Raw genomic sequence first — 15,694 nt, 5'->3', positions numbered from 1 at the left:
AAGGACCTCATCTAACTCCTTTTTGAATATATTTAGTGAATTGGCCTCAAAAACTTTCTGTGGTAGAGAATTCCACAGGTTCACCACTCTCTGGGTGAAGAAGTTCCTCCGCATTTCGGTCCTAAATGGCTTACCCCTTATCCTTAGACTGTGACCTCTGGTTCTGGACTTCCCCAACATTGGGAACATTCTTCCTGCATCTAACCTGTCTAACCCCGTCAGAATTTTAAATGTTTCTATGAGGTCCCCTCTCATTCTTCTGAACTCCAGTGAATACAAGCCCAGTTGATCCAGTCTTTCTTGATAGGTCAGTCCCGCCATCCCGGGAATCAGTCTGGTGAACCTTCGCTGCACTCCCTCAATAGCAAGAATGTCCTTCCTCAGGTTAAGAGACCAAAACTGTACACAATACTCCAGGTGTGGCCTCACCAATGCCCTGTACAACTGTAGCAACACCTCCCTGCCCCTGTACTCAAATCCTCTTGCTATGAAGGCCAACATGCCATTTGCTTTCTTAACCGCCTGCTGCACCTGCATGCCAACCTTCAATGACTGATGTACCATGACACCCAGGTCTCTTTGCACCTCCCCTTTTCCTAATCTGTCACCATTCAGATAATAGTCTGTCTCTCTGTTTTTACCATCAAAGTGGATAACCTCACATTTATCCACATTATACTTCATCTGCCATGCATTTGCCCACTCACCTAACCTATCCAAGTCGCTCTGCAGCCTCACAGCATCCTCCTCGCAGCTCACACTGCCACCCAACTTAGTGTCATCCGCAAATTTGGAGATACTACATTTAATCCCCTCATCTAAATCATTAATGTACAGTGTAAACAGCTGGGGCCCCAGCACAGAACCTTGCGGTACCCCACTAGTCACTGCCTGCCATTCTGAAAAGTACCCATTTACTCCTACTCTTTGCTTCCTGTCTGACAACCAGTTCTCAATCCATGTCAGTACACTACCCCCAATCCCATGTGCTCTAACTTTGCACATCAATCTCTTGTGTGGGACCTTGTCGAACGCCTTCTGAAAGTCCAAATATACCACATCAACTGGTTCTCCCTTATCCACTCTACTGGAAACATCCTCAAAAAATTCCAGAAGATTTGTCAAGCATGATTTCCCTTTCACAAATCCATGCTGACTTGGACCTATCATGTCACCTCTTCCAAATGCACTGCTATGACATCCTTAATAATTGATTCCATCATTTTACCCACTACCGATGTCAGGCTGACCGGTCTATAATTCCCTGTTTTCTCTCTCCCTCCTTTTTTAAAAAGTGGGGTTACATTGGCTACCCTCCACTCCATAGGAACTGATCCAGAGTCAATGGAATGTTGGAAAATGACTGTCAACGCATCCACTATTTCCAAGGCCACCTCCTTAAGTACTCTGGGATGCAGTCCATCAGGCCCTGGGGATTTATCGGCCTTCAATCCCATCAATTTCCCCAACACAATTTCCCGGCTAATAAGGATTTCCCTCAGTTCCTCCTCCTTACTAGACCCCCCCGACCCCTTTTATAACCGGAAGGTTGTTCGTGTCCTCCTTCGTGAATACCGAACCAAAGTACTTGTTCAATTGGTCTGCCATTTCTTTGTTCCCCGTTATGACTTCCCCTGATTCTGACTGCAGGGGACCTACGTTTGTCTTTACTAACCTTTTTCTCTTTACATATCTATAGAAACTTTTGCAATCCGTCTTAATGTTCCCTGCAAGCTTCTTCTCATACTCCATTTTCCCTGCCCTAATCAAACCCTTTGTCCTCCTCTGCTGAGTTCTAAATTTCTCCCAGTCCCCAGGTTCGCTGCTATTTCTGGCCAATTTGTATGCCACTTCCTTGGCTTTAATACTATCCCTGATTTCCCTTGATAGCCACGGTTGAGCCACCTTCCCTTTTTTATTTCTATGCCAGACAGGAATGTACAATTGTTGTAGTTCATCCATGCGGTCTCTAAATGTCTGCCATTGCCCATCCACAGTCAACCCCTTAAGTATCATTCGCCAATCCATCCCAGCCAATTCACGCCTCATACCTTCAAAGTTACCCTTCTTTAAGTTCTGGACCATGGTCTCTGAATTAACTGTTTCATTCTCCATCCCAATGCAGAATTCCACCATATTATGGTCACTCTTCCCCAAGGGGCCTCGCACAACGAGATTGCTAATTAATCTTCTCTCATTACATAACACCCAGTCTAAGATGGCCTCCCCCCTAGTTGGTTCCTCGACATATTGGTCTAAAAAACCATCCCTTATGCACTCCAGAAAATCCTCCTCCACCGTATTGCTTCCAGTTTGGTTAGCCCAATCTATGTGCATATTAAAGTCACCCATTATAACTGCTGCACCTTTATTGCACGCACCCCTAATTTCCTGTTTGTTGCCCTCCCCAACATCACTACTACTGTTTGGAGGTCTGTACACAACTCCCACTAACGTTTTTTGAAACAGTTAATTCAGAGACCATGGTCCAGAACTTAAAGAAGGGTAACTTTGAAGATATGAGGCGTGAATTGGCTGGGATAGATTGGCGAATGATACTTAAGGGGTTGACTGTGGATGGGCAATGGCAGACATTTTGAGACCGCATGGATGGAATACAACAATTGTACATTCCTGTCTGGCGTAAAAATTAAAAAGGGAAGGTGGCTCAACCGTAGCTATCAAGGGAAATCAGGGATAGTATTAAAGCCAAGGAAGTGGCATACAAATTGGCCAGAAATAGCAGCGAACCTGGGGACTGGGAGAAATTTAGAACTCAGCAGAGGAGGACAAAGGGTTTGATTAGGGCAGGGAAAATGGAGTACGAGAAGAAGCTTGCAGGGAACATTAAGACGGATTGCAACGGTTTCTATAGATATGTAAAGAGAAAAAGGTTAGTAAAGACAAACGTAGGTCCCCTGCAGTCAGAATCAGGGGAAGTCATAACAGGGAACAAAGAAATGGCAGACCAATTGAACAAGTACTTTGGTTCGGTATTCACTAAGGAGGACACAAACAACCTTCCGGATATAAAAGGGGTCAGAGGGTCTAGTAAGGAGGAGGAACTGAGGGAAATCCTTATTAGTCGGGAAATTGTGTTGGGGAAATTGATGGGATTGAAGGCCGATAAATCCCCAGGGCCTGATGGACTGCATCCCAGAGTACTTAAGGAGGTGGCCTTGGAAATAGCGGATGCATTGACAGTCATTTTCCAACATTCCATTGACTCTCGATCAGTTCCTATCGAGTGGAGGGTAGCCAATGTAACCCCACTCTTTAAAAAAGGAGGGAGAGAGAAAACAGGGAATTATAGACCGGTCAGCCTGACCTCAGTAGTGGGTAAAATGATGGAATCAATTATTAAGGATGTCTTAGCAGCGCATTTGGAAAGAAGTGACATGATAGGTTCAAGTCAGCGTGGATTTGTGAAAGGGAAATCATGCTTGACAAATCATCTGGAATTTTTTGAGATCCCCTCTCATTTTTCTAAACTCCAGTGAATACAGGCCCAGTCGATCCAGTCTCTCCTCATATGTCAGTCCAGCCATCCCGGGAATCAGTCTGGTGAACCTTCGCTGCACTCCCTCAATAGCAAGAATGCCCTTCCTCAGATTAGGAGACCAAAACTGAACACACAATACTCAAGGTGGGGCCTCACTAAAGCCCTGTACAACTGCAGTAAGACCTCCCTGCTCCTATACTCAAATCCCCTAGCTATGAAGACCAACATACATTTCCCTTCTTCACTGCCTGCTGTACCTGCATGCCAACTTTCAATGACTGATGTACCACGACACCCAGGTCTTGTTGCACCTCCCCTTTTCCTAATCTGCCACCATTCAGATAATATTCTGCCTTCGTGTTTTTGCCTCCAAAGTGGATAACCTCACAGTTATCCACATTATACTGCATCTGCCATGCATTTGCCCACTCACCTAACCTGTCCAAGTCACCCTGCAGCCTCTTAGCATCCTCCTCAAAGCTCACACCGCCATTCAGTTTAGTGTCATCTGCAAACTTGGAGATATTACACTCAATTCCTTCATCTAAATCATTAATGTATATTGTAAATAGCTGGGGTCCCAGCACTGAGCCCTGCGGTACCCCACTAATCACTGCCTGCCATTCTTAAAAGGACCCGTTTATCCCGCCTCTCTGTTTCCTGTCTGCCAACCAGTTCTCTATCCACGTCAGTATATTACCCCCAATACCACGTGCTTTAATTTTGCACACCAATCTCTTGTGTGGGACCTTGTCAAAAGCCTTTTGAAAGTCCAAATACATCACATCCACTGGTTCTCCCTTGTCCACTCTGTTAGTTATATCCTCAAAAAATTCCAGAAGACTTGTCAAGCATGATTTCCCTTTCATAAATCCATGCTGACCTGGACCGATCCTGTCACTGCTTTACAAATGCGCTGCTATTTCATCTTTAATAATTGATTCCAATGTTTTCACCGCTACTGATGTCAGGCTAACCAGTGTATAATTACCAATTTTCTCTCTCCCTGCTTTTAAAAAAAGTGGTGTTACATTAGCTACCCTCCAGTCCATAGGGACTGATCCAGAGTCTGATAGACTGTTGGAAAATGATCACCAATGCATCCACTATTTCTAGGACCACTTCCTCAAGTACTCTGGGATGCAGACTACCAGGCCCCGGGATTTATCGGCCTTCAATCCCATCAACTTCCCTAACACAATTTCCCACCTAATAAGGATATCCTTCAGTTCCTTCTTCTCACTAGACCCTCAGTCCCCTCGTACTTCTGGAAGGTTATTTGTGTCTTCCTTCGTGAAGACAGAACCAAAATATTTGTTCAACTGGTCTGCCATTTCTTTGTTCCCCATTATAAATTCACCTGAATCTGACTGCAAGGGACCTACGTTTGTCTTCACTAATCTTTTTCTCTTCACTTATCTATAGAAGCTTTTGCAGTCAGTTTTTATGGTCCCGGCAAGCTTCCTCTCATACTCTATTTCCCCCCTCCTAATTAAACCTCTGCTGAATTCTAAATTTCTTCCAGTCCTCAGGTTTGCTGCTTTTTCTCGCCAATTTATATGCCTCTTCCTTGGATTTAACACTATCCTTAATTTCCCTGGTGAGCCACAGCGCTGGGTGTGGGGGAAAAATCACCAGCCCCTTCTCACAGCAACTAGGCACAGTCAATAAAAACCAGGCTGTAGTGTTGTACACATCCCTGAGGGACATCGTTCTTTTAAATTGTGTCAAGTCCCCGTCCCCAGCCTTGGATACTAGGCAGCAAGTTTTAAAACTTTTTTCCATCTCAAAAAGTATTTAATTTACTAAGAAACTTGACTCGTGTTCACCAATGAAACTTATTGGTTCAGTATAGTGTTTTAAAGTCATTTTTAGTGATTTTAAATCAAGTTATTCACAGGTGAAAGACTTGACACCCTTATTAATAATGCTCATTTTTGTGATGAACCCATTTTCAGCTGAATTAAAAATAAAACTGCAGCAGGTTACCACTCTTAAACACAACAAGGAATAGGTTTTAATGGAACGGGAAAAAAGCAATTGCGTTCTGTTACGCTGCCCGATTGCTAAAGATTTTATGTTTGAGTTTCTGCAAATAGATTTTAGTGGAAACTTGACGTATGACCAACCAGCACAATTTTGCGGCATTTTCCCGATTGCACCAAAAGCGGCAACTCTAGCCCACAGAACCTTGCTCAGACTACACAGAGTGTACTGTGCACAGTTCTGGTCTCCATACTACAAAAGGCACTTGTGAAGGTGCAAGAGAGATTTACAGGGATGATACCAGAACTGGGATATTGTATCAGGCTGGGGCTCTCTTCTCCAGCAAAAAGACAGGGCAGTTATGTAGTGAAACTCATTAACATTATGAAGGGGTTCAATAGGGTAGATGTAAAGATGTTTCCACTTGTTGGCGAGTCTAAAACTAGAGGCCATAAATACAAGATAGTCACTAATAAACCCAACAGGAGAATTCAGGAGAAACTTCTTTACCCAGAGAGTGATGAGAATGTGGAATTCACTGCCACAGGGAGGGGTTGAAGCGAATAGCACAGATGCAATTAAAGGGAAGCTGGATAAACACATGAGGGAGAAAGGAATAGAAGGATATGCCGATAGGGATTAAGGGGTTATGGGGAGCGAGCAGGTAAATGGAGCTGAGTCCATGATCAGGATCAGCCATGATCGTATTAAGTGGTGGAGCAGGCTTGAGCGGCTGTATGGCCTACTCCTGCTCCTATTTCTTATAGGGTGAGATGAAGGGGGGAGGGAGGAGAGGGTGAGATGAAGCGTGGAGGGAGGAGAGGGTGAGATGAAGGGAGGGAGGAGGCTCGTGTGGAGCATAAACACCGGCATGGACCTGTTGGTCATTGTAGGGATGCTTTATGGTCTTAGTGTGGGGTGGTGCCAACCTGGCACATCATGTGACAGCGTCAAGTGAACTAAGTCTGGGCATGGTGAGGCCATCTCTGGCCTCCCAGGCAGCAATGGTGCTGATGCCGTGTCCTGTGCAGCATCAGGTGATTGCAGAGAAGGTTGGTGTTGTTGTTGGTGCTGCTGCTGGAATCTTTGGAATTTTCTCCTCCAGAGGGCTGTGGAGGCTCAGTGATCGAGTATATTCAAGACAGAGAGCGGTAGATTTTTTAAGATATCAAGGGATATGGGGATAGTGCGAGAAAGTGGATTTGAGGTAGAAGATCAGCCATGATCTTATTCAATGGCGGAGTAGGCTCTAGGGGCCAAATGGCCGACTCCTGCTCCTATTTCCTATCAATGGCCTGTTTCTGTGAATTCAATGTAAACAAGACAGTCTTGTAACTATGATCAGCACCCGTCAACCCCACAAAGCAGGTTTTACATTATTGAAGCCAAGAATGCCTAATTGGCTGAGAAACATAAGAACATAAGAAGGAGCAGGAGTAGGCCATACGGCTCCTCGAGCCTTCTCCGCCATTTAATACGATCATGGCTGATCCGATCATGGACTCAGCTCCACTTCCCTGCCCGCTCCCCATAACCCCTTATCAGTTAAGAAACTGTCTATTTCTGTCTTAAATTTATTCAAGGTCCCAGCTTCCACAGCTCTCTGAGGCAGCGAATTCCACAGATTTACAATCCTCAGAGAGAAGAAATTTCTCATCTCAGTTTTAAATGGGCGGCCCTTTATTCTATTATGCCCTCTAGTTCTAGTCTCTCCTATCAGTGGAAACATCCTCTCTGCATCCACCTTGTCAAGCCCCCTCATAATCTTATACGTTTTGTTAAGATCACCTCTCATTCTTCTGAATTCCAATGAGTAGAGGCCCAACTTACTCAACCTTATACTCCATCCCTTTTGCAATAAAGGCCAAGATTCCATTGGCCTTCCTGATCACTTGCTGTACCTGCATACTAACTTTGTGTTTCATGCACAAGTACCCCCAGGTCCTGCTGTACTGCAGCACTTTGCAATCTTTCTCCATTTAAATAATAACTTGCTCTTGGATTTTTTCTGCCAAACACTTTCCAACATTATACTCTATCTGCCAAATTTTTGGCCACTCACTTAACCTGTCTATGTCCTTTTGCAGATTTTTGGTGTCCTCACATATTGCTTTTCCTCCCATCTTTGTATCGTCAGCAAACTTGGCTACGTTACACTCTGTCCTTTCTTCCAACTTGTTAATATAGATTGAGAGTCTGACCAAGATGACTGCTTGAACTGTCCCAGTAATACCCAGTGATAGAACAAGGTTAGCTGGTCCAGAGACTATTTTGAAATCTTAATAAATATCGTTTTAGATTACTCCAGGATATGACATGATGACAAAATGGGGATAATATCAGTGAACTTCTTTCACTGTTTTCTAATAAAGTGTTGGATATTGGCATTGGTCTCCCTGGTCCTAAGCTGCTCAAAATAAATGTGGCCACAGCATCTCACCATACTGCGTGTGGGTATTGTTTTATAATGAACTGTTCATTTCAAGGAGGAAGAATATCATTCCAAGCGTTTAAGACACACAGAGGCAACAAACCACCAACAAAGAACAAACAAGTCAAACCTGGGACCCTCTGCTAATTGGTTCCTTTGGGGGAAAACAACAGAGACAGGTTATTAGGTGACTTTTGACCAATTGTTAATTCTGCTCAACAGAGGCAAACAGTACACAGGCAAACTTTCCAATCTAGGCAAGCAGGAAACCTCTACTACCAACACTAAGTGTGTGTGTGTGTGTGCGTGCGAAAATCAAGTCTTCTAGATTGGACGTGATTGAATATGCGGTGTGTAGAGTATTTGCTTGATGGGTTCTTTGCTTAAGAATTCACAGCTACACATTTGCTGTAAGAAACTAGCTGGTTGATTTAGCAAAGATTTATCAAACTGAACCCGACCAGTTCATCCACCAGGCTCACAACTGCACACCTCATCGTGGAGAACCTGAACTCAACTGGCTGGGGTTTTATTGAGTCTTGTGAACATCACGTGACTGGCTAAGCCACTCTCAATGCAACAGCTCCACAACTATTTTAGTTGAAACGGAAATCAAATGCCCCCTTTTGGCAAGGGCACTAGAACCCACAAATTAACATTTTAAACTTTAAATCAAATTAAAATTTGGTTGGCGGGGTGGGGGAGGCGACAATGATGCACTCCAACCCCTCTGGTGCCCACCTTTTGCCGCAAGTGTAGCAGTGAACACCGCGTGCTCCATCTCCAGGGAAACCCTCTCTCAGATGTAACCGCGGAAAAGAGGCAGGCAGTCGGGCTGAACGACCCCCTCGACCGCCCGCTGCCTGGACCATTTAATGGCCACCTTGGCCATGTCCAGGAGCGGTCCTATGAGGAGGCCTCCCGATCTGCCCGCTCCCCTCCGCACCCGGTGCCCAAAGACAAGTGCAACCAGAATTTGAGGAGCAGCCCCTTCAGATATTGGAACGCAACAGCTCCATCAGTCTGTGAGCATGCGCACAAGTGCATACAATACACAGTGAAGCACTCAGAACTGAGGTTGAGCCAACTGATTACATAGTTCCGTTCCAAATTCTCGGCAGATCATCAGGTTAGCATGACATCAGGCACATAGAGATTAAAATTACACAGAATCGTCTAAAGCATCTCAAATCTTTGTGGTAAAGTACATTGTTAAAACATAACACGGTGGCTTCCTGAACCAGGAAACTTTGTTTGCATTGTTTTGTACTCATCAAAGTGACGGCAAGTTACTGCCGAGAGATGGACACCTTCTTACTTTGGGAACGCAGTGCTGGTACGCATGTACAGATCAAGGAGTTATGCTGGGGGGGGGGTTTTTCAACACAATTTGTCAGAAATTGGCTGAGCACAGATTACATTCAGCACAAGTCGAGTTTCCGGCCATCATTTGTGCTGGTTTTAAAAACATCGTGCTGGAGGCCTGCCCCGCCCACAAAGCTGGCCACGCCCCCAGATCGAATTAATTAGCAAGTTTCCGCTAATTGCGCCCGTTTGCGGGCCTTCGAGGCGGCTCCAAACATTAAGCTGATTCCTTTGGGCGCACGACCACTCACCGACATCTCTTGAAAGCTTTCGAATATAATTCCTTTTTAATTTACTATGAGACTGACTACTGTAGCCTAGTATAACTAGCAAATGGCTCCGCATAGTTTTTAAAGTCATTTTCAGTTATTTAAAGTCGGATTACTCACATGTGGTGGGCTAGGCACTCTGATTAAAATGCTTATATTTTGTGATAAACCCATTTTCAGTTATATTATTCAAACAGCACCGAGTTCCCACTCTTACATATAAAGTTAACATGCAGGTACAGCAAGCAATAAGGAAGGCAAATGGCACGTTGGCTTTTATTGCAAGGGTATAAGGGTGAGGAAGTCTTGCTAGAGTTGTACAGGGCCCTGTGAGACCACACCTGGAGTACTGCGTACTGTTTTAGTCTTATCTAGGGAATGGTCGACCACTGATTTATTTATAGAGGGGGTGCAACAGAGGTTTACCAGATTGATTCCTGGGATGAAAGGATTGCCTCATGAGAGATTGAGTAAAATGGGCATTTATTCTCCAGAGTTTAGAAGAACTGAAACATATAAAATTCTTAGAGGGCTTCATAGGGTGGCAGCAAGAGGCTGGCTGAAGAGTCGAGAACCAGGGGTCACAGTCTCAGGATCAGTGGTCGACCATTTAGGACTGAGATGAGGAGCAATTTCTTCATTGAGGGTGGTGAATCTTTGGAATTCTCTACCCCAGAGGGCTGTGGAGGCTCAGTCTTTGAGTATATTCAAGGCTGCACTCGATAGATTTTTGGACACTAAGAGAATCAAGGGATAGGGGAATCGCGCGGGAAAGTGGAGTTGAGGTCGAAGATCAGCCAAGATCTTATTGAATGGCGGAGCAGGCTCGATGGGCCGAACTGCCGACTCCTGCTCCTAATTCTTATGTTCTTATATCAAGGAATATTTTTTAAAGCAATTTTAAAAAACAAATTACGTTCTCAATTGCCAATTACGCTGGTCCATCACATATTTTGAGTTTGGCGAGATACAAATAAGTTTGAGTGGAAACTTGAGAAAACACTTCTCAAAACTTGTGCAATTTTGGATCGGCGATTGCGAAAATCCTACCCAGTGAGTTAGATGCAGTGTAAAGCTCCCTCAACTTTGTCTCAACCTCAGTTTCAGAAGAGTATTCCTTAATAAGGAAAGGGCAATGAAGCAGGGTAGCACTGGGGGAAATGAAAACCAGAGCATGACAGGAAGGGACAGAGCCTTTAAACATAACGGTGAATCATAAGGTGGGGTCAAAGCAGGAAAATAAAATGGAAAAAAACAAATTTAAAAGCTCTTTATCTGAATGCACGTAGCATTCGTAACAAAATAGATGAGTTGACGGCACAAATAGATACAAATGGGTATGATCTGATAGCCATTACAGAGACGTGGTTAAAAGGTGACCTGGACTGGGAACTAAATATTCAAGGGTATTTGACAATTCGGAAGGACAGACAGAAAGGAAAAGGAGGTGGGGTAGCACTGTTAATAAAGGATGAGATAAGTGCGTTAGTGACAAACAATATTGGCTCAGAAGATCAAGATGTTGAATCAATTTGGATGGAGATAAGGAATAATAAGGGGGGGGGAGGAAATCGCTGGTGGGCGTAGTCTATAGGCCCCCTAACAGTAGCTACACTGTTGGACGGAGTATAAATCAAAAAATAATGGAGGCTTGTAAAAAAGGAACGGCAATAAACATGGGTGATTTTAACCTTCATATTGATTGGACAAAGCAAATTGGCCAGATTGCCTTGAGAAAGAGTTCATAGAATGTATCCGGGATAGTTTCCTTGAACAGTTCGTTGCGGGACCAACCAGGGAGTTAGATCTGGTACTGAGTAATGAGACATGATTCATAAACGATCTCCTAGTAAAGGATCCTCGAGGAATGAGTGACCTTACCCCTCTAAGGATAAGGGGTAAGCCATTTAGGACCGAGATGAGGAGAAACTTCTTCACTCAGAGAGTGGTTAACCTGTGGAATTCTCTACCACAGAAAGTTGTTGAGGCCAATTCATTAGATATATTCAAAAGGGAGTTAGATATGGCCCTTACGGCCAAAGGGATCAAGGGGTATGGAGAGAAAGCAGGAAAGGGGTACTGAGGTTGAATGATCAGCCATGATCTTATTGAATGACGGTGCAGGCTCGAAGGGCCGAATGGCCTGCTCCTGCACTTAATTTCTATGTTTCTATAACATGGTTGAATTTCAAATTCAGTTGGAGGGTGAGAAAGTTGGATCTCAAACCAGTATCCTAAGCTTAAACAAAGGAGCCTACAAAGGTATGAAGGCAGAGTTGGCTAAAGTGAACTGGGAAAATAGATTAAAGTGTGGGATGGTTAATGAGCAGTGGCAGACATTTAAGGAGATATTTCATAACTTTCAACAAAAATATATTCCAATGAGAAGAAAAGACTAATAGAAGGGATAACCATCCGTGGCTAACTAATGAAATAAGGGATGGTATCAAATTGAAAACAAGGGCATACAATGTGGCCTAGACTAGTGGGAGGCCAGAGGATTGGGAAACTTTTAAAAACCAGCAAAGAATGACTAAAAAAATAATAGAAGGGGAAGATAGATTATGAAAGCAAACTAGCATGAAATATAAAAATGGATAGTAAAAGTTTCTACAGGTACATAAAAAGGAAAAGAGTGGCTAAAGTAAATGTTGGTCCCTTAGAGGATGAGGCTGGGGAATTAATAATGGGGAACAGGGAAATGACAGTGATTTTGAACACATATTTTGTATCGGTTTTCATAGTAGAAGACACTAAAAACATCCCAATAGTGGATAATCGACGGGCTATAGGGAGGGAGGAACTTAAAACAATCACTATCACTAAAGTAGTAGTACTCCGTAAAATAATGGGACTAAGTACAGACAAGTCCCCTGGACCTGATGGCTTGCATCCTAGAGTCTTAAGAGAAGTGGCTGCAGAGATAGTGGATGCATTGGTTGTAATCTACCAAAATGACCTGGATTCTGGGCAGGTCCCAGCAGATTGGAAAACCGCAAATGTAACGCCCCTATTTAAAAAATGTAGGCAGATAGAAAGCTGGAAGCTATAGACCGGTTAGCCTAACATCTGTTGTTGGGAAAATGCTGGAGTCCATTATTAAGGAAGCAGTAGCAGGACATTGGGAGAAACATAATTGAATCAAGCAGAGTCGAGTTAGCATGGTTTTATGAAAGGGAAATCATGTTTGACAAATTTGCTGGAGTTCTTTGAGGATGTAACGAGCAGGGTGAAAAAAGGGGAACCAGTGGATCTGGTGTATTTGGATTTCCAGAAGGCTTTCGATAAGATGCCATATAAAAGATTACTGCACAAGATAAAAGTTTACGGGATTGGGGGTAATATATTAGCATGGATAGAGGATTGGCTAACTAACAGAAAACAGAGAGTCGGGATAAATGGGTCATTTTCGGGTTGGCAAACATTAACTAGTGGGGTACCACAGGGATCAGTGCTGGGGCCTCAACTATTTACAATCGATATTAATGACTTGGATGAAGGGACCGAGTGTAATGTAGCCAAGTTTGCTGATGATAGAAAGATGGGTGGGAAAGCAAATTGTGAGGAGGACACAAAAAATCTGCAAAGCGATATAGACAGGCTAAGCGAGTGGGCAAAAATTTGGCAGATGGAGTATAATGTGGGAAAATGTAGAAAAAAATAGAAAAGCAAAATATAATTGAAATGGAGAGAAATTGCAAAGTGCTGCAATAGAGGGACCTGGGGGTCCTTGTGCATGAAAAACAAAAAGTTAGTATGCAGGTACAGCAAGTGATCAGGAAGGCAAATGGAATGTTGGTCTTTATTGCAAGGGGGATAGAGTATAAAAGCAGAGAAGTCCTGCTACAACTGTACAGGGTATTGGTGAGGCCACACCTGGAGTACTGCGTGCAGTTTTGGTCTCCATATTTAAGGAAGGATATACTTTCATAGGAGGCTGTTCAGAGAAGGTTCACTCGGTTGATTTCAGAGATGAGGGGGTTGACTTATGAAGATAGGTTGAGTAGGTTGGGCCTCGACTGTTTGGAATTCAAAAGAATGAGAGGTGATCTTATCAAAACATATAAGGTAATGAGGGGGCATGACAAGGTGGAAGAAGAGAGGATGTTTGCACTGATAGGGGAGACTAGAACTAGAAACATAGAAAATAGGTGCTGGAGTAGGCCATTCGGCCCTTCGAGCCTGCACCACCATTCAATGAGTTCATGGCTGAACATGCAACTTCAGTACCCCATTCCTGCTTTCTCACCATACCCTTGATCTCCCTAGTAGTAATGACTACATCTAACTCCTTTTTGAATATATTTAGTGAATTGGCCTCAACAACTTTCTGTGGTAGAAAATTCCACAGGTTCATCACTCTCTGGGTGAAGAAGTTTTTCCTCATCTCGGTCCTAAATGGCTTACCCCTTATCCTTAGACTGTGACCCCTGGTTCTGGACTTCCCCAATATTGGGAACATTCTTCCTGCATCTAACCTGTCTAAACCCGTCAGAATTTTAAACGTTTCGATGAGATCCCCTCTCATTCTTCTGAACTCCAGTTCAGGGATGTACAATTGTTGTAGTTCATCCATGCGGTCTCTAAATGTCTGCCATTGCCCACCCACTGTCAACCCCTTAAGTATCATTCGCCAATCTATCCTAGCCAATTCACACCTCATACCATCAAAGTTACCCTTCTTTAAGTTCTGGACCATGGTCTCTGAATTAACTGTTTCATTCTCCATCCTAATGTAGAATTCCACCATATTATGGTCACTCTTCCCCGAGGGGCCTCACACAACGAGATTACTAATGAATCCTCTCTCATTACACAGCACCCAGTCTAAGATGGCCTCCTCCCTAGTTGGTTCCTAGACATATTGGTCTAGAAAACCATCCCTTATGCACTCCAGGAAATCCTCCTCCACCGTATTGTTTCCAGTTTGGTTAGCCCAATCTATGTGCATATTAAAGTCACCCATGATAAGTGCTGCACCTTTATTGCATGCACCCCTAATTGCCTGTTTGATGCACTCCCCAACATCACTACTACTGTTTGGAGGTCTGTATACAACTCCCACTAACGTTTTCTGCCCTTTGGTATTTCGTAGCTGCATCCATACCGATTCCACATCATCCAAGCTAATGTCCTTTCCTTACAATTGCATTCATTTCCTCTTTAACCAGCAACGCCACCCTGCCTCCTTTTCCTTTCTGTCTATCCTTCCTAAACGTTGAATACCCTTGGATGTGGAGTTCCCAGCCTTGGTCACCCTGGAGTCATGTCTCCGTGATACCAATTACATCATATCCATTAACTGCTATCTGCACAGTTAATTCGTCCACCTTATTCCGAATACTCCTCGCATAGGGGGCATAATCTTAGAATAAGGGGCTGCCCATTTCGAGACGTGGAGAAATTTCTTCTCTCAGAATTCTCTGCCCAAGAGAGCTGTGGAGGCTGGGTCATTGAATATATTTAAGGCGGAGATAAGACAGATTTTTGAGCGATAAGGGAATAGAGGGTCATGGGGAGCGGGCAGGGAAGTGGAGCTGAGTCCATGATCGGATCAGCCATGATCGTATTAAATGGCAGAGCAGGCTCGAGGGGCCGTATGGCCGACTCCTGCTCCTCGTTCTTTTGTACCCCACCAGTCACTGTTATAATCTCGAAGTGCCGAAGTAGGACTCACTATCAACGGGTTAAGACTGCCCAAACTCATTCACCATGGGCCCATGCAATGGACAGGTACAGGACGCAATGTGTGGTCTAAACTCAAATTGAAGTGCCGAAGGGTAGTACGCATGGCCCCAGATGGCCTATTCGTTTGAAATTTAAAAGTGCAAAATGAAACTATAAATGGAGAACTTTACAAAAAATGTACCAATTTTAAAAAGGAGTCTACCTTTGCAAAAAAAAAACTGAATTCTGAAATACTGTTTAATATTGCATAGCAGAGCATCGGTACATGATGTCTTTTTGCCTTACAATTACTAAATTTAAATCTCCTTCAGGGCTGTATCTGCTAATGGGAACCTGGGAATTAAAAAAAACCCTACAATTTGGTTTATTATTCAATATCAACACTAATCGAAACAGACAAACAGCTTTTCAATTCAAACATATGAAGGAGTGACTCTCCCAATTTTAAGTTGC

General features: G+C 43.7%; 1 protein-coding gene across 3 annotated transcripts in view; it reads right to left on the bottom strand.

Moving 5' to 3' along the window:
- osbpl1a (oxysterol binding protein-like 1A) overlaps positions 1 to 15,694 on the bottom strand; it is a 316,457-nt gene that overhangs the window by 8,178 nt on the left and 292,585 nt on the right. For 2 of the 3 annotated variants that reach the window (XM_070896777.1, XM_070896770.1), the window contains exon 28: positions 8,050 to 8,073. The exons of the other annotated variant lie outside the window; for it this stretch is intronic. In XM_070896777.1, the coding sequence (XP_070752878.1) occupies positions 8,050 to 8,073 (24 nt within the window). The remainder of the gene's footprint in view (positions 1 to 8,049; positions 8,074 to 15,694) is intronic. 3 annotated transcript variants of the gene reach the window in all.

This window comes from Pristiophorus japonicus, chromosome 1 (assembly GCF_044704955.1).
Source record: "Pristiophorus japonicus isolate sPriJap1 chromosome 1, sPriJap1.hap1, whole genome shotgun sequence".
Classification (NCBI taxonomy): Eukaryota; Metazoa; Chordata; class Chondrichthyes; family Pristiophoridae; genus Pristiophorus; species Pristiophorus japonicus.
Note: the sequence above shows the minus strand (reverse complement) of the source record. Positions and strands in the feature narration are given on the sequence as shown.